At 42.8% G+C, this 18,340-nt stretch overlaps 1 protein-coding gene across 4 annotated transcripts; it reads left to right on the top strand.

The window, feature by feature from the left end:
• Nucleotides 1-79: 79 nt before the first annotated feature.
• PPP1R7 (protein phosphatase 1, regulatory subunit 7) lies at nt 80-16,604 on the top strand. 4 transcript variants are annotated; one of them, XM_010561257.1, is made up of 11 exons: nt 80-157; nt 846-923; nt 1,092-1,214; nt 5,510-5,565; nt 6,548-6,613; nt 7,271-7,401; nt 8,299-8,461; nt 11,405-11,521; nt 12,496-12,600; nt 13,556-13,642; nt 16,213-16,604. In XM_010561257.1, exons 2-11 carry the CDS (start codon nt 881-883, stop codon nt 16,387-16,389), a joined length of 1,068 nt encoding a protein of 355 aa, XP_010559559.1. In that variant the 5' UTR covers nt 80-157; nt 846-880; the 3' UTR covers nt 16,390-16,604. The 4 variants fall into 4 exon arrangements, with proteins under 4 accessions (XP_010559559.1, XP_010559562.1, XP_010559560.1 ...); XM_010561260.1 differs by lacking the exon at nt 16,213-16,604 and adding an exon at nt 13,957-16,184; XM_010561258.1 differs by lacking the exon at nt 846-923 and having other exon boundaries at nt 98-157.
• The last annotated feature ends 1,736 nt before the right edge of the window (nt 16,605-18,340 follow it).

Genomic DNA, 18,340 nt, shown 5'->3' with positions numbered 1-18,340 from the left:
AGGGCACCACCTGCAGGTGTGATTGGCTGCGGCACGTCGCCTGCGCTGGGCTCTGATTGGCTGAGGCGACGGTTGAGGCGGTTTCCGGAAGGGGGTGGTGGGAGGAGAAGCAATATGGCGGCGGAGAGCGGAGAGGGACCGCAGGAGATGATGGAGGGTGAGAGCCGGCCGCGGCCGCTGAGGGGTCGGGACGGCTCGCCGCTCGGGCACTGCCGCTCGGCGGGGCAGCTGCCAGCTGCGCGCGGTGGGGCTTGTGGTCCCTCTGCGGCCGGGCAGCCCGCGGGTGTCCACCCCGAGAGCGGCTGCCCGGGGGGGCGGGAACGGGGCCCTGGCTGGTCGCCGAGCCGGGGCGGGCCGCCCGAGCCAGGGGGAACGGTGTGTGTATTACCTGGGGCATGGCGCGACGCCTTCCCCCTCCCGGGGGCTCCCGGCGCGAGAGGTGGAAAAGTGGGTTTGTGGAGATGACCGTGTCGTAAAAAATAAAGATAATAGGAAAGAAATCCCCTGCCATGGCGTTGCTTTTCCTCAGTCGTCCCGTGAAACGAGAGCAAATACTGAGGGGGGAGCGAGGAGCTTCAGGTCCCTGGGGCCAGGGTGGCCAGCAGAGTTGTGGCTGGGTAAGCGGTGAAGGGATCTCGCAGGCTGTGCTGGGGAGACGGTTGCTTTTACGTGCAGGGAGTTTTTTTTATTATTTTTTGATGCCTTCACTTCTTCGTGTCATTGGTACTATTGTACACGATACTGATTTTTTCCTAAAAGTTTTAAAAATGTGATAGTTCTAATTCCATCTCCGTAATCTTTGGAATTGCACTTCATTGATCTAAGAAATTTCCTTTTTCCTCCAGTCTTCTTCCCAGATTGTTGGTTTTAGGAAGATGTGATGGGAGGAAAAAGTGCATCCAAAATCAAAGTAGAAACAAGGGGTAAGAGGCCTTTTATTTAAGACTAAACCTTTCATTTAGTTAACTTAGGATTTCTACTAACTGCATAGTGGTATATGTGAATCCTGGTTATTATATCTGCTTGTTACTTCTTCCCCCTTGCCCCACTGCTGAAAATAGCCTAATTCTGCTATTATGTATCTTATGCAGTTGATAAGCGGATTGAATCGGAGGAGTCGGGAGACGAAGAAGGGAAGAAGCAAGCAGTTCGCTTAGTAACAGACCTCAGTCAGCAGAGCCTGAGAGATGAGCAGAATGGCGAGAACTCCGCAGGTACCTTGCCAGCCTAAATGATCATGTTAGGAAGTGTCATCTTACAAGTGCATACAGTAGTGTACATGTATCAGTCCTTCATGTTTCTTGTGGCTGTGTGATGGTTGTATCAATGTTAGTGAACAATGTGAATCTGCCCCAGAGCAGTTTTCTCTACAAATAAACACATGATAGTGTTATCATTGCTAAAATAAAGCTGCCTTCTTTTAATGGAACCACTGATATTAGACCTTTGGGTTTTTTCTTATTTATTTATCCATCCACATTTCCCTTTCAAATCTTTAATATCAAAATGCAAAACACCTTTATTCATACTTTTGTTATGGAAACATACTAACTTTCTGTGGAAAGATGCTGGAAATGTTCATTAGAAATAAACATAAGCAGCTTTTCATAATTCTGCTTTAGTGTATGTAGTTTTTTTACCTAAAGAGTTGCCAGATTCCTTTGGAAGGCAAAGATGACTATTTCTAGATAGATTGAAGGAAGCTGTCAATTTTATTTTCTTAATTTAAAAATTCTAAGACCTATCAAAATTATATCTGTTTGAATCCTCTTGACTTTAAACTTTCGCTACTGTATTTACTGTTTGTATTAGAACATTGGGTAGAAACGTAGACAGACTGTTTTAAGCCTGTGCATGTTTGGTGGAAGAGTTTGCTTTTCAGTAGCTTGCATAGAATTTGTCATGAGCAGATCTGTTTCTGAAGACCCTGTATGGCAATATGATCTGGACTTTTGGTGCTAGCTAACAATCTGAGATGTAATAGTGTCCTTTTGATAGAGATGCTTGTGTGATTATTATTGGTCTGGAAATGGAAGTGAAATAATGCAGCAAGCTTTAATCCTTTTGACTGTGCGTCTGCTGCAGATCCCTCCTAATCTTAACCTTGCCTGTTAGAATTTGCAAAAGTATTTTCCAAACTAGTATATTATTATGAGAATTTTAAATCTCATCTCCTAACTAAATGAACTCTATCTAGTCTAATTCATTGTTGATCATATAAAAATCCTATATATTAATGGAAAAATGCTGTGGTGATGTCTGTAAAAGTGTCAGAGCACACCTTGCAAATTGTGCATCCCAAGCCCTATATGATTAATACAACCATGAAGATCAGTCAGTCACAGTTTTCCTTTGCATGCATGTAATATTGAGCATTCAGCTGACGTAATTTAGCTGTGCGTTTGAGGTTATATTCTGTATGTTGTTCCCCCAGGAATTACAATATTAGAGAAAATATTTCAAGTGGCCTACTTTTATTCCAGCGAAAACAAGAAAAACGCATTCGATTTGGTCACTGAGTTACACTGGGTATTATTTAATGTAATGGCTGTATTGTTACTACTTCTTCCAAACTGTTAGGATTCAGAAAACTTCTACTAGGGCAGAAACCAAGCAGAGGAAAAATTTTGGAACATTTGAGTTAATTTCCGCAGGCAGTTTTGAGTTTCTCAGTGAAAGGAAAATGAAGAGTTTTCCACATTTGTCACAGAAGATCATAAATAGAAAGAGTTCAAGCAGCTGAAATTTCAAATTAATCATTTAGCTAATTCTCTGAGGAATAACGCCTCTGTTTAGAAATCTTATAACTTAGCTATTTATAATATTTTTCATGCATATGCAGTTAAAAAGTGTAGTTAGGCTTTTAGTTGCTTTAAATGCTTGTGGTACTGTGAACTTACGTAACTCAGTAACTACTGCTCCGTACTGCGGAATTTGGGTTTCCTGAATGTCGTATTTTTTTCCTACATCTGCAAAGCTGTGTAGCTTGCAGGCATGGGTTACACAAAAATTCACTTAAGTAACTTCACTTCCAGAGCAATATTTTTTTCCCCTTGAGAAACCTACTGCATTAAAAATCGTGGACTGAAGTGCTGTCTGCATACTTACTGCATGCAAGTGAAATTGCAGTTTTGTTCATAAAGTGATTGTAGAAGGGTCAGTTTAGAGTGCTTTATGTCCACTTGGTTCATAAATAAAATGTAGGTTGACAATTGATAGGACTGTAAATTTGCTAGAACCATTTTTCTTTGAGAGAAAATGTATTTTAACATTCTAATACCAAGACTGATTTATGAGTGTTCTCAGTATACACATCTCACTCAGACTGCTATATGGAGAGTGTTTTATACACACTGCATAAACTTTATGAGAGTTGATCTTGTTACGTAAACGCTATTGCCTCTGTGTTCAGTTTTAAATTGCTTTTATTTCAGTGAATTCGATATACATATCCTGTGTGATTTGGTCTTGTGCCTTCGGACTTGAGTGCTTTTTTCCCCACATTGGCTCTACCAGGACTGGTCACTTGAAGCCATATGGCAAAAATACAAGGAGCTACCTACCCTTTGACAGATCCCAGAACAGAGTATTTAACCCATTGCCAAAACCAAATGTGTATAAATGGTCTGTAATGGGTGCTGTGATGAAACATGTAATTTTATAGAGAAGCCTGCCAGCTGAACCAGGTTGAAGAATTTTTTTTGCTTGAATTTTTCTTTTGTTGAAGATTGTTTTTTTTTTTTTTCACTGAGTGCATGACTGGCTTTATTGTTGGACAACTTTGAAGTCTCAAAAGGACAAGTTTCTTCACCATGAGCATTAACTTACTGCTAGTGCAACTTAATGCAAGGGAAATAGTTTGGGTTTTTATGTGATTATCTCAAATAACTGTTGTTCCAAACTTGGGCTGGGTTCCTGTTGGCTGTAAATTCAGCTAGGGCGCTTGTTTGTCTTGGAGCGCTTTGTGCTGGCAGCCTTTGTACCCTAGACATAGGTCAAGGAGATGCAATCTTGGTAGCAGCAGGGTAGGGTATCCCAGTCCCCTGCTGAAGTGCATGGCTCCTGATCTGGAAGAAAAATAGGAAAATGCAAGCGTTGCCCACTGCTAAAATGCTGACAGGCATATGTATGCATGTCAGTTGTGGTGGCATTTCGATACCGCTGTTCAATGTCACCAAGCCTACCAGCTCATTTTGCATCTCCAAAATATACTTCATGCTCCCTGCTAATTTATGGTATAAAGCATATTAAAAGATGAGGGGCAGAGGATTGCTTTTCAGTCTTAACTTCTGTGAGTCAGTTCAGTTAGTGCTCATTCCTGTTTGAATGCCCAGGCAAGAGCAGTAGCCCAAATCCAGCAAGGTAAATGATGGTGTGTGGAGCTATCAAAAACTTGGAGTTTGATAGTAGTATCAAAGATTGTAATGCTTGTACTGTTCATCCTTACAATACTACTTACAATGCCAAGCATCAGTAGGAAAAACACTTGTTAAGTATAGGGGACATTGGTCATTTACAAGAATGTTGTAACCGTGCTGGGCTATAAAAATAGTCATTACTTCTGGGTTAATGGAATGAGCTTGCATACAGTAATGCAGGAGTTAATGCAAAGCATTTGGGATTTGATCATAATTAAAGTTCCTTGGTTTTTTGGTAGTAGGTACAGAAGCTACACACATGAAGTGGAAAGGGGTTGTGTGTTATATGTCTGTTTTTCAAAGTTGAATTAGACTTTCTTTGGAAATTGATGCAACCAGCGCATGATCTTCAACAAATGGGAATCGGCATGAATTATTCAGCATGAATTTATCCGGTAAACTTTGCTCCCTCTTGTGCAGTGATAGAAGCACAGCAAATGTTGGGCTGTCTTCCAGAGCTATAAAGGCATTTCCCAAGAAAATGTATGCAGTGTGATAAACGATGTTTTCTAGCATATTAGTGAGTTCAGCCAAACAAAAGAAGGGGGATCCATGCAAAAGCGTGCACAACATTGACATAAACTGGCAGTATTTATGAAAGAAAAGCTGAAGGGTGGGATTGCTGAGATGCTTGGTCCCTCCTGGCACTATCACTAGACAGTTTAGATTCCTTCCTGGCAATGTTGTATTAGGTTATCGGAGGAGCACAGGCACTTCGGATGGTGTATATTCAGAGGGATGATGGCCCTAAGTGTAAAGAAAAGGAATCCTGCCCAAATCAGTCTTGAGCCAGCATTATTCAGCAGCCACACAGGCAGACTGGGGAACATGCTGTTTTTTCTGTCTTTTCCATCTAGGCATGAAATTTTCTTGTTAAGAAAGCTTTTTTTTTTTTCACGACTAGCTGTCGCAATGAAAGCCAAATAGGTAAAGTGTATTTTTAATGCATCAGAATATCTGAAATGTGCATCTCATGTGTTTCTTCTTCTGAGGAGCGTTTGTTCCCTTTGCCTCTCCAGATGTTAGCCACTGTCATCTTGCCTTTAGCTATCAGGTAGCAGAAGTTTATAATGTATTTGCTTCTCCTGCAGGAGAAGCAGAGACACCAGTGGACATGGAAACAATTAGCCTGGACCCAGAAGCTGAGGTAAAGGCAGATTTTTGTCCTTATGGACTTTATACAGCGGGAAGAAAAGGTGGGCAAAGGCAAGTATTGAAACCTGGTTAAAAGATCTAATTCTTCTGAAGGTGCTGGCTACCATGATCTTCCCTGGAATTGGTTCAAAGCCTTTAGACTAGAAGTAGAGGTGTTTTATTCTTGATCAGTAGCTGAAACTTTTTTGTTAGTAATTTAGAATTTTAAATTAAGCATGGAAGCACTGAAAGTGGAGCTATGCTGCAAGCATTATTGACGGGCTATGAGCTTTTGTGAGAATATCTTTAATGAACTGATTGCTGCTGTCAGACCCGTGATTTGTAATAGGCATAGCTGCTTAACCAGCCTTGTGCCTTGGCACTGGCAGCCTCATGAGCCTGTTAGCTGGAGAGTTTTTGAGCTTGGGTGGTGAAGTGCTCTATTTCTTTTTGATTGACTGACCTGCAAAACTGGAACATCTGGGGCTGGACAGCACAGATGTGAAGTGCATCAGCTGATCACCGGTGCAGAGTTAATGTTCACAGAACCACCAGATATTTGAACTGTCAGTGGTTCCTGTTCATCTGAGGCCTGGAACTGGAAATAGCAAGGTGTGTTCCGGCTAAGCCCTAGCAAAGTGGGTAAGAGAATTTTATGCAACGCTTTATTCATGCTAGACAGCAGAATTTGTCTGTCTCAGTAAATTCAGAATTTACTGCAAAAGATTTCTAATTTTGGTGAAACAATGCTCAGACTCAGGAAAGGGCTGTTGCCTTTTTGCAGATGCTGTGTTTGCAGTTGACAAGCTTAGGCCACATGCTTCACCTGCGATAGTAAAATCATGTGCCAAACCCAATTTTCACAAGCTCTTTGAAGGGAAATTTTAATGAGCTACACATTTTGTAAGACTCTAATTTTCCTTAGAACAAAGTACCAGGTTGGTCTTTGAAGAGTGTTCTGAAACAACTGTTGAATCCCTCCATTTCTCTTTCAGGATGTTGACTTGAATCATTTTCGAATTGGGAAGATTGAAGGATTTGAGGTGCTCAAGAAGGTGAAGGTAACAGTCCTAAGGAATAGGGAATGCCTCTTGGAACTGGAGATTTTGCATAGCTAACCTATAAGAGGACAGATACAGGAGTCTCTTTTTAACTGAGATCCTAATGAGTTCACTTCATGTTTAACTGAAGGAGGTAGTGTTTACCCATTTGTCAAGCAGTAATAAAAATCCTGGGGTTTTGCAGGTTGGTTTTGGAAGTGGATGAGAGATAATGCATGAGGGCTCATCCTAAGAGATACATTCTGTACTTGCACAGCAGGCTTAACATACAATAATGCAGCTTGGAAAGACCTCTGGAGGTCTCTAGTAAACCCCTGCTCAAAGTAGGTCCCGTTAGAGCATGTTGCTTGAGGCCTTCTCCAGTCAAGCTCTTGAGTATTCCCAAGGATGGAGATTACATAGCCTCTTGGGGCTGCTGTTATAGTTTCTGACCATCTTTGTGGTAAAAAGATTTTCTTCTGTAGAGTTGGAATAAAACAAGAAAAGATTCTATTTAAAAAAAAAACCCAAGCAACAACAAACAAAACCCCAACAAAACCCAACAAAACTTAATGGGGAAAAAAACCTCAACCTTGTTGTCTGTATGTCAAAAGGCATTACATGCCATGATTCATATCCATTTTCCTGTTTGTTTTTAAACTTTTCCCCAACTATTAGACTCTGTGTCTCCGTCAGAATTTGATTAAGCGCATTGAGAACCTGGAGCAATTGCAGACCTTGCGGGAACTGGATCTCTATGACAATCAAATTCGGAAGATTGAGAACTTGGAGTCTCTGGTGGAACTTGAGTGAGTCTGGGGGAAATCACCAGGGTCAGGTTGAGGGTGGTTTGCCACTCACTGAATTACTCATGCTGTACTTACCTGCAGTATTTATCACCCAGGCCTTTCTTATGATTCATTTGGGTGCTCTGTGAAGGATAATGTCTGTTCTCCATTGATAGTTAACCTGTGCAGTAAACCAGTTTCATTATCCTGAAGCTCACCAGGGACAGTCAGCTGGAAATGAAATGTGTGCTGTATAAGGCAGTGAGAATGATAGGTGGTTGCAGCTTCCATGCAGGTGTGGAAGCACTCAGGTACCCCTTGCTCTTGGCAGCAAGAGCTCCATATAACAGGTTTTATTCCTGCAAAAAAAGACAAGAGATGTCAGGTGAGATTAGGACTTTTTTTGGAGGGTGTTAGGGAAGGAGTAGTGCTTTTCCCAGTTTCTGGCACTTGTCTGTGATCACTCTGGAGATACATTACAAAACTGTTCCCACTGGGGTGAGGAGGACTAACCTACTTCCCACAGTCATAACTGCTTCGTGCTTATGGGACGCCTTGTCATTGTCCTGTCAGAGGCAGATCTTGTAGGCACATACCTTTCCCAAGAAATATGTGGTATTGAAGTTTGGCTGCCTCCCACAGTGGCAGCTCCATGGCTGAGCAAAAGGATAGCTATCTTCTGCATGTGACAGATTTTTTTTTTTTACTTTTTTCCCTGACACACAATAGAAATATTTTGACAATTATATTTGTTGTCATTTCTGATAAAAAGAAATGACACTTATGGCTCTAGCTTCAAGGCCTAGCAAAGTGCTTGATCTCTGCAGACAGTGAGGTTCCCCACCGATTTACAAGTGCCTCTTCCAGAATCATCCATACCTGATGGACTGAAGAGACCTTTGTTCTGTTTTATCTCAGGATCCTGGACATCTCCTTTAATGTTCTGCGACACATTGAAGGACTAGATCGTCTTGCCCAACTGAAAAAACTCTTCCTTGTCAACAACAAAATCAGCAAAATTGAGAATTTGAGCAACTTGCAGATGCTACAGATGTTAGAGTTGGGATCCAATCGAATTCGGGTAGGCTTGCTCTACAAGATGTTAGCTGGAGAGTTTTGTGCTCTTTGGCTTGGGATTAGCCTTTTCTGAAAGTGCACTTCATTGATTTTTTTACTTGCAATTTTGTTCTTTTTTATTGTTCCTGTCACTTAATGTGTAATTGCTTATTGCTGCACATGCTGGATCCTTTAATTATGTATGCATGTACTGCCTGGCTACTAAATTACTATTTATGAATTTCTCTCTTTAATGAACTTGTGCATCCCCTGTGTGTTGCCATTTGCAGATGACAGTTTCCTCCTGCAAGAGAGCCAAGCCTATCAAAACTAGCAATTATTGTTTTCTCTTAACCTTCCTAGAGGCTGGAGCTGTGTCGATAAAACCTATTGAATGCAAATTTAATTCTAGTTTGATTTGTGTGTGTAATTGATAACCTGCTACATCAGTCTCACTCAGGAAAAAGATTTTCTTGAGGCTTTGCTCTGAAATGCCTGAAAAACCTGGTACTGTGCTGCTGATTACTTTTTTTTTATAGTGCAATTTGTGACTTTTTCAATTTAGGTGATTTAAAATCTATGCCACATAAAGGGAAGCAGTTCTGAGTAGTCTCTCCTGTCCCTAAGGTAGGCTTTTCTGCATATTGCCCAGTTTGTAAGAGAACTGGTGAAACAGATGACACAAAAGACTTGCAACATGCAAAGTAAACTATTAATTTTTTAGAAGCTTTTTCAATTATATATGCTTTAGAAAATCCTTGTAACAGACGAGTGCATCTCAATCTGAAAACTCTCTAAGCTGGCACCCCCATTTACAAACTCTGAAAAATTACTTGTTATGCTGAAGGAGCAAACTGGGAAAAGAACTGTTTTTCCTCTGTATTTCAAGCCTTGTGGAAGCACACTAACTAGTGTTTTTTCTGTTTATCTGTTAATTCTATTCTGGCTTCTTCAAACAGCACTGCTCTATGCTTCTAATTGCTTTACTGGAGTGAGTAACCTGTGCCTAGGCTAGGCGTGAAGAAATACATCTCATGTTATTTGGAGGCACCTAGAACTCTTGTAATAGTCTTCTGTTGGTGGGGTGGCCTGGCTATGTGCTTTACAGATGGGCATATCTTTAACTCTTGAGGGTAAAAGCCTATGGACTCTCTGTTCAGGCAGCTTTCTTGGCTCTGAGGTGCCTGATATACTCATCCCTTGTGCATTAAAGCTTCTGCAGTGATGCTGTCTTAGCACGCACTCTAACCTTTCGGAGCACACTTACCTTGGAGTCCGTCATGAGTTAATAAGTACTGTAGTTCTGTTCCTTTTCTATGAATGGTGGGGAAGCAGACCTTCATGCTTGCACTGTTACATTTCATGCTTTTTTTTTTTCCAAAGTTGGACTGAGGCAACTATAAGGCAAGCACTTCTTTCTTTGTTCCTTAGGGTTTTTTTCCCCTCGTGTCCATCTGTTTCATACTCTCACTTAAGTGTGGCTTTTTTATAGCTTCAAGTAGCTTTTTTTTTCACCTGACTGTTTCTTCTCAGTGTCCTTAGAGTCACAAATATTTCCTCTTCAGGGCTGGGGGAGCAACAATGAGCAACAAATATATCATTTTCTTGCTAGGTCAAAACAGGCTAGAAGGAGGGTAAATCCAAATCTGAGCTGATAAACACCTTATGTTGAATCTGTTGGCAATTGTGGGATAGAGGTTGAAAAGCTTCTTTCCTTTCCAGAGTGTATCTATAAATTCATAGCGTGTGTGTTTGTGTCCATCTTCCTCTTCCTTTCTTTATACACGCACAGGTAAACATGCATGTGCACACACACACGCATGCACACACACAGAGTACTAAGTGGTGGTAGGACTCAGTGGCCTGTCTCACCAGCACTGCTAGTCTCTGAAATTCTGCCAGGCAAGAAGGATGTGGAAAAGCTGAGATGTCACAAGGTACTTGAGCACAGATGCACAGCAGTGTGTGTATCTATGTCCACATTACTGTTCTTCTGTGAGCTGAAGTATGTTTTTTAAAATTCTTGTCTCTTTTAACAGCACTTTTTTTTTAATTAAGAGGCTTTCCCCTGCAAAAAAACATTGTGTTTTCTTTCCTTCTGTTTACAGGAGCCTTTTCTAAGCCCACCCTTTTCCCCTTTTCTTGCCCTTTTTTCTCTCTCTTGTTTGTGCTTTCTGGTGCCCTGTCCTTTGTAAATAAAGAATATGGTGGTTCTTGATGCCTCACAGAGATTCTTATTTTCTCCCACTGAAGGCTGAGCTCAGGACTTAAACTGGTATAGTGTATATGTTTTGCCAGTAGCGTGTATATTTAAAACATGTACATCACTTAAATTGATATGTCTATGTTCTGCCAGTAGCATGAATATGTAGCCAGTAGTTAAATATATTAACACATACACCCATGAGACAGTTAACCTTGCTTATGACAGAGAAACTGTTGTGCAGAGAAGCTAAACAGCTTGCCTCTGTGTTATATAGTCACTGATGGTCAGGACTAAATTTGCAAATGGTATTTTCTCCTCCCAGATTCTCTTTCCATTCACTAGTGACAGATTTTTCTTGCTTCACAAATGAGTATCTCCTGCCCAGGATACACCTTATGGCCCAGGGAATGCCACTCTCAGTGCTCCCTGAGCCTTTTCATTCTCTGCTCTTGCTGCCTGGACAGTGGAGGCAACAGCTGGGACACAGCAACATGACCCTCGCTGAAAATCAGTGAATAGTAGTGCCACAAGCCAGCTGTCACACCGGCTGAGGTTCACTGTCACTGCACAAAGTCCTCCACTTACTCTGCCCTTGGGTCACAAGGGAGGCCCTACTTTCTGCACGCTTTGTGTGTGGAGTTGGCAGGCTCGTGTTTATCAGGAGCGCAGCTCCATGGGTCAAGGCTGTAAAATGCTGACCACGTCCACAGGTTGGAGTTTTGCATCACAGCGATAACGCTGTCTCCTTTGGTCATTTTGCAGGCAATTGAAAACATCGATACTTTGGCTAATCTTGATAGTCTGTTCCTTGGAAAGAATAAAATCACCAAGCTCCAGAACTTGGATGCGCTGACAAACTTGACTGTGCTCAGTATACAGGTATTGATTCTACTTTGTACTGTTATGTTTTGAACAGCCTTGGTTAGATGAACCACCTTGTGATTTAGGCTAAGCTCTTCTGAATCAGCGGGTCTTCAGTGTCTGAGTCAAACTCCTGTACTGGAAGGAAGTGTGATATTCTCTGTGCTGTCTTTTCTCATCCTTTAATACTAAATGAGATTGACAGGCACTGATAAAATGATAAAAAAATGTTTGATTTTTATGGAAGAGAGAAGAGGAAATGTACGTTATCCCCCATTTTCTTCCTGATGTACTGTTTCCTAGTATATTACAATAACATCAAATGAGTTATGCCAGGGAAGTTGTTATAGTGGCAGCAGGCTCAGTGTCACTACCTTCTTCCTGAAGAGGGAAGAAATGTGAACAAGCCTGTGCTACGTGAAATTTGTCCTTAATGAGCTTATGGAAAGTTTATTCCTTTGTAAAAGGTGGGATAAAAGATACTCAACTAATTTTTTTCATTGAGTCTCCCTCTCATCCATATGCCAATGCTAGTGCATTCCGGTATCTCTTACAGCTGTTGCTGAGAAAGGCATACTTGCTACATATTGTAGTACCTGTATGCATCAGTATTCTATAGGACATAAAGAATTATGTACAGCAGAGTGTATTGAAGTGTTGTAACTTCCATTCTGACCCATCACATTAAAAAGACCTACAAAATGAATGCTATTAATGTGTAGGCCTATTGTTTCTAAAGACACCAAGTGGAAAACTTTCAGGCTACAACTTTTGATGGGAAGGTCGGAGTCTGATTCTTCTAAACTTAGACTTTGAATCCCATGGTGCATCGGTGGTAGAGAGATCAAATGAACTGAGCTCATGAGATCAATGTGGATCCAAGCAGACTGTTTCCCCTTCCCATCCATACTTCAGAGAAATGCTTTTTCTCCAATGACTTGCTTGGGTTTTGGTTTGTTTAGAGTGGACTTAAACCGCTGTTACACTTTCAGAATAACCGTCTGACCAAGATTGAGGGGCTGCAGAGCTTGGTGAATTTGCGCGAGTTGTACCTCAGCCACAATGGCATCGAAGTCATCGAGGGACTGGAGAACAATGTGAGCAGGCTCTTGCTAACTGTGTGACAGAATTACTGCCCTAAGCTGCTCCCCTTAGTGGCTGTGCTTTTCTGGAAGTTTTTGTTCCTCAGTTTCCCCAGTTACATGGGGGGTCCCGAGTCTCTTGAAACGACCACAAAGATCCAAGTATTTGTTATCTTAAAATATCTTGCATGGGTGAAGCTCCTCCAGATCTTCTGGAGTAGAAATGTTGTTATGATCTGGGGAGGGGAAGCACAAGATGTGGTTAATGCAGCGGCCTGGCTGATCTTCAGCAGTGGAAAAGCTGATGGCCACAGCTGGCTGTCTCTGCTGCAGCCTTTCAGACAGCAGTTTATAGATAATCATGAGTTCTTTTCAATAGGACAACAACTGGAGCTGGGAGTAAGAGAGACAAGCTGTGGCGTGTGGCTTGCCTTCGTGTCAGTATACATTTGAGATTTCTGGATGGGACTGATTTCACAGAAGCCTGTAGCGTTTTCATTCTGACCCAACAGTGGATGGCATTGTCAGAGAGCAGAGACAATCTGGAACTTAGTTGGCTGTGTGCAAGGCAGGAAAAAACCCTTTTTCTAAACCTGTAGGCTTTGCCACTGCAAAAAGTTTGTTCAACTCTGCTGCTTGAGAGGACGCTTATGATATGATTTTTAATGGATTCCTCTTCTTAATGTACTATGAGGAAAGCTCACTTTTTAGGAGCCCTTGGCTGGCAGTTGCCATCTGGCCAGTAATTGCTTTCATTTTTGTCACATGGCTTCTGGGAGGTCAGTAACCCAGCTTAATCAAAAACAGTCTTCCTTGCTATATTTAGGCAGTGAGAGGTCTTGTGCTGTATGTAAGCAGCTGGCAATAACATGTCTTTGCTTCTGACAGTTTCCAACTCTGGGCCTGAAAAAAGTGGGGCAGAGAAGATGAAAGGAAATCCAGTCTAATGTTTTTGTGTTTGCTTGTCTAGAACAAACTCACAATGCTGGACATTGCATCCAACAGAATCAAGAAGATTGAAAATATCAGTCACCTAACAGAGCTGCAGGAGTTCTGGGTAAGCACAGGCTGGAGCTGTTCCCTGAAATGTCTGTGCAACAGTGAAAGAAACCCTTCTGATGGGGAGCACTGGGAGGGTGGTGTACATGTATGTCTTGGCGTAAACTCTTCTTGTGCTGGTGACCAGCTAAGATCTTAACAGTGTGCATGGATGGATTATATGATGGTTTCTTCTAAGGAAAGAGTTGAGCTTAAAAAATTCTTTGCAGGGCTTTGCTTAGTGGTAACAAGCCTGAATCTACCTAGGAAATAGGCCCTGCCTTCCCGCTTGTGATGGTTATGAAACAGCCCTACTGTGTCCTATTTTTGCAGATCTCATCTTTCTTTTAAGTGAGCATGACAGTGTATGGGGGAAGCTGATACTGTCTCACCACTGCACTGGAGCACAGTACCTGTTTAGACCAGAGTCGATACGTTCATGTCGTTATAAATACAAAGAAAATGAAACCATCTTCCGGTTTACTTCCATTCCTATGAGGTAGATAACTGCTTAGGGTTGCTTCTATTTCTTACTGGCACCCTAAATAGCTAAGCCCTTTGTCATTGATAAGTCTGGGGAGGAAATATGCAGAGACACCCCCCTCCTGAAGCATCTGTACCCTGCCATATCTGGGAGCGGTGCACAAATCTGCTAAAGTTTGGGGGGGAAAAAGCAGCAGATGTCCATGAGTTGGCTCATGCTTTAGCTCTTGTAGAGTTTCTGCATGTCAAGGCTGAGAATAAGAGTTGTGCTGCTTAATGTGTGTCATTTGGAGATCAGTTATTTCAGTTCTTGGGCAGAGGCTGAGATAAAAGGAGTAGAAGGCAGCTGCAAATGAAACCAAGCTAGAGCCTGCAGTCCAGGCTACCTGGATCATTTTCCTCATCTTGCAGTGTGGCTTAGCAGATGGCCAGTGGTGTTATCTGGCTGTGCCTATTCCATAAGGAACTCTTTAAATCAGGAGCTGAGAAGCCCGTTTAACATGACATCTTTTGGGTGGTAAAAATGAGACAGTGCAGTGTGGCTGGTGCAGGACCTGTTGTGATCCTTTGCAATTTCCTCCAGTCTTCCTCTTTGCTGTTGCTCTGCTTATAGAAGAAGGCGTTGCACAGCTGTTTCCATTTGTGTTACAGAAAGTAAAGGGAAGATCCTAACCTCATTGGACTTCCTTTGCAAGAATACGAGTGCCTTTGTCAAAGCAGAGCATTGGCCAAGATCTGTTAGCTGAATCCAGAAAATGCCCTTCTGTCTTTTTTCCACTTTAACACTGCTTTTAAAAAAAAGGTTATGTGCTTTTTGGTAAAGAGCAGGGCAGGATTTCCTTTGATGTGAACAAGTGTTGCATCTACTAATTTATATTTTGTCACTGACTGTGGAGTTGAAGCCACATAACAAAGTCCTTTAACACCTTAAGGAAGCAGAACTTCACATCCTAGATACAGCGGGAATCTTTTAACAGTGTCCTAGTACCACCTCCTCAGCAGAGGGACTGAGACATCTGAAGGTCACGTGGCATGGCCGAAGTAATGTTGTGATGAGCTGTAGCAGAATGAAAGAGCTAGCAGGTTTTCTTCAGCATCTTAGTCCAGGGTCTTAACTACAAAGTCATCTCCAGCTGGAACACTGACAGTCCCAATGGTGAAGCAGTTTTCTTTCACTGAACTAGCTGGAGGGAGGCAGCTGGAGAAAATAGAGGTGCTTATCTGCCACCCAGCAAACAGGGTGCACAAAGTTTCCAGTTTACTGTTGGGTGCCTGATGTGAGGAAAAACAGTTGTTGAGGGGGGCCAGAGCCAATCTCTTGATTTTTTTTTTTTTTAATTATTTTTTATTTAAAGGTGGTATTGCTGTAGTGACTGCCTCTGTATCGAAAAGCAAAGGGTGGCTGAAGTCTCTGGGTTAGAGAGCACATGGCCACCTTGCACTTTGCTTCCTTGCCAGGCAGCTGAAGCGTTCATCCCCTTTCATGGGAATTCCTTTGCAGTGCCAGCAGTGGGGCAGCTCCAGGGCTGACAGAAGGAGAACTGGAATCAGAGAGCTTGGTGCTTTCTGCAGAGTACAGAAACAGTTTTTGTGGGGAAGTGATGTGAAGGGGAGAGGAAAATGCCACTTTTCACATCAGTTTGGGACCTTTTTTAATGTTTCCTGGGAAGCCATGAAAGTAAAGATAGATGTCACAGTGGAAGAAAATCTTCACATAATGATTTCCAACCCTTAAATGGACAGCGTATGGTCTGGGACACTGTATAAAGAGACTGTCTCAGTGTCTTGCTTGGTATTTCCCAGCATACTAGTTGGACTGGATACACTGTCTGAGGGGTGGAACGTTTGACTGGCAGCCCTGGACAGCATGGGGAGGTTGGAGATGGTTAGCGAGGCCTGGATTGTGCGACTGGAGAGCACATGTCAGAGGTTCCGGGGGAGAAGGATCATGTAGACAGGGTCGTCTTATATGTGTGTGAAGACTGTACAGCGTTACTACTCCTGGGTAGTAGTAATCCTCCTGCGCAGCGTCAGTGGGGCTAGGCTCCTGCTAACCAGGTTTAGCTTGGAAGTATCTGTGTGAGTGTGCCTGTATGTGCTCTGCAGATGAACGATAATCTCATCGAGAGCTGGAGCGACCTGGATGACCTGAAAGGAGCGAAGAACTTGGAAACTGTGTATCTGGAGCGAAACCCCTTGCAGAAGGATCCTCAGTACCGGCGCAAAATCATGCTGGCCCTCCCGACTGTCCGGCAGATTGATGCCACGTTTGTTCGATTCTGAACCTCCTGCTGCCCCCTCTCTCCTGCCCTCCTTGGAGAAGTGTCCCAGCTGGGTTTTTTATCCACTTGCCACTCCCCAGGTCTTCAGTACACTGACACTCGCAGAGCAAATGGTCAATAAAAAGCACTGAATACCAGATCTTGTGTACAATGCACTCATTGTTTTTGAAATGTTGTTGTTATTATTATTATTATTATTAAATCTTAACACAAGAGGCTTCCTTGTGCTTGTGTCTGTTATTTATGGGGGAGGTTTTGGCAGTGAGTATTTGCAACAGGCTGGAGCCACTTGCTGACTTTTGTTGACTCTGTGACACACCTTCAGGTTAGTAACGTCCTTGCAAACATCGCTTCCAGATCAGGCTCAACAGTGGTCTGAAAATGTGAAAAGGCAGTGATGGTGTTGATGTGGGGAGGAATCTGATAGAGACACCCATCCAGGTTCTCAGGTGTGAGTCAGGGCTAAATATCTGCTTGTAAAACTCGGGGAGGGGGGAAGGTTAGCAGGTTTTATTTTTTTAAACATGGCTGCAAGCTCATTAGAGGATTGAGGACATGTAGCTTGAAGTATGAAAGCATTGTGGGGGTGTACCTGCCCGGATAAGCTACCAGTCTTCACGGAGCCACTAGTGGTAGGGCTTCTATGTTTAAATGTGCTGTAGACAGAGGTGGGAACTGGAAGAGGGGTTAAAAGGAGTGAGGTAAGAGGGCCTATGGATTCCATGTGAGGAGGTGAGGGGTCTAGTCCATGCTTACAGGTTCTCTGTTGGTGGTTGTGGCTTCATTTACCTTCTGATTTCCCAGGACTGAGTCAGAGCAAAGCACAGCAGATTCTGAGGTGTGTTGCTCATCCTTCTTGGGCTAAAGCCAAGGCTGCTTCCAGATCCCTTCCAGAATAGGGGAGTGCTGGATGTGGCCTGCAGGTCCTTGATGCTCGTATTGAACATCTCCCCAGCCAGAAGTAAAGCTGAAAGGCTCAGTGAACGTTCTGATTGTTACTGAAAATGAGTGGACCTACTCCAGAGGGAGCCACTGATGTAGTATGACTTCAAACATGTCCCTCATCTTAAAAATGCCATCAAGGTCCCTTGGTAGAAACTCATTATAAAGCCCACCTGCCTGGAGTGCCACACACTTGGACAGCAGTTTTGGCAGCATGACTATGGAGAGGAATAAGGCCTAGCCCTCTATAAGGGGCTCAAAAGGGCTTTGTACTGATGTGGGAGGAGACAGCAAGATTACTGTGGTGTAAAGCTGCTGCTTGTTTCACTGCTGTACATCTGTCTGTCATTAGTTATTTGACCTCTGCTGAGTGACAGCTGTCATCTTCAAGCTGTCAGTGCCTGCTGGAGCAGGCTTTATTTGTGATAGGAGTCCTTAAGCACTTTTGTTAATACAGCCTCCTGCAGTATTTAGGAATTAGTCAGGTCTGTTCTGCGGCCAATGTATTCAGCATTGTCTTAGCATCATCATTTGCTTGTTATTAATACTAAATTAATACAACTGATGTTAATATATTAAATATACTAACGCTACTGGTCAGCAAGGTAATGGTTTGGTAGCACTTTGTTACAGATGGTATTTACACTTGGGAAACAATATGAATCATGTCCTGCTTCCAGTAAATACGGCAATGCGGCATCGCCGTCTCTGCACCCATGTTTGATCTGGGCAATTGAACTTCATACCTCCAGTGGCTGGAAAAACCTCCCTGGAAGCACTTGCCACCTGTGACTGTCTAACAGTTGTGTCATCGGTCTGGGGGAACAGCTGCTGCCTGGGGTGGGCCGGTGTGGGTGTTTCAATGTGTGCTGACTGGGAGAAGAATTGAGTGAGTGGGTCTGCAGCAGGCACGGCGGAGATTTCTGTGCGTGCCAATCTGTTCAGTGAACCTGTGAGGTAGCTGGGAGACATTTTCAATGTGGTCCATAGCGCTTGCAGAGGAAAATAGC

The sequence above is a fragment of the Haliaeetus leucocephalus genome, unplaced genomic scaffold, assembly GCF_000737465.1.
Source record: "Haliaeetus leucocephalus isolate CR32 unplaced genomic scaffold, Haliaeetus_leucocephalus-4.0 Scaffold143, whole genome shotgun sequence".
Taxonomy (NCBI): domain Eukaryota; kingdom Metazoa; phylum Chordata; class Aves; order Accipitriformes; family Accipitridae; genus Haliaeetus; species Haliaeetus leucocephalus.
Note: the sequence above shows the minus strand (reverse complement) of the source record. Positions and strands in the feature narration are given on the sequence as shown.

What these genes read in the sequence shown, in the direction of transcription:
- PPP1R7 (XM_010561257.1), top strand. Translation starts at nt 881, where the DNA reads ATGGGAGGAAAAAGTGCATCCAAAATCAAAGTAGAAACAAGGG. An exon ending in AATCAAAGTAGAAACAAGGG is followed by an intron (nt 924 to 1,091) that starts GTAAGAGGCCTT and finishes TATCTTATGCAG; the next exon opens with TTGATAAGCGGATTGAATCG. An exon ending in TGACTGTGCTCAGTATACAG is followed by an intron (nt 11,522 to 12,495) that starts GTATTGATTCTA and finishes TTACACTTTCAG; the next exon opens with AATAACCGTCTGACCAAGAT.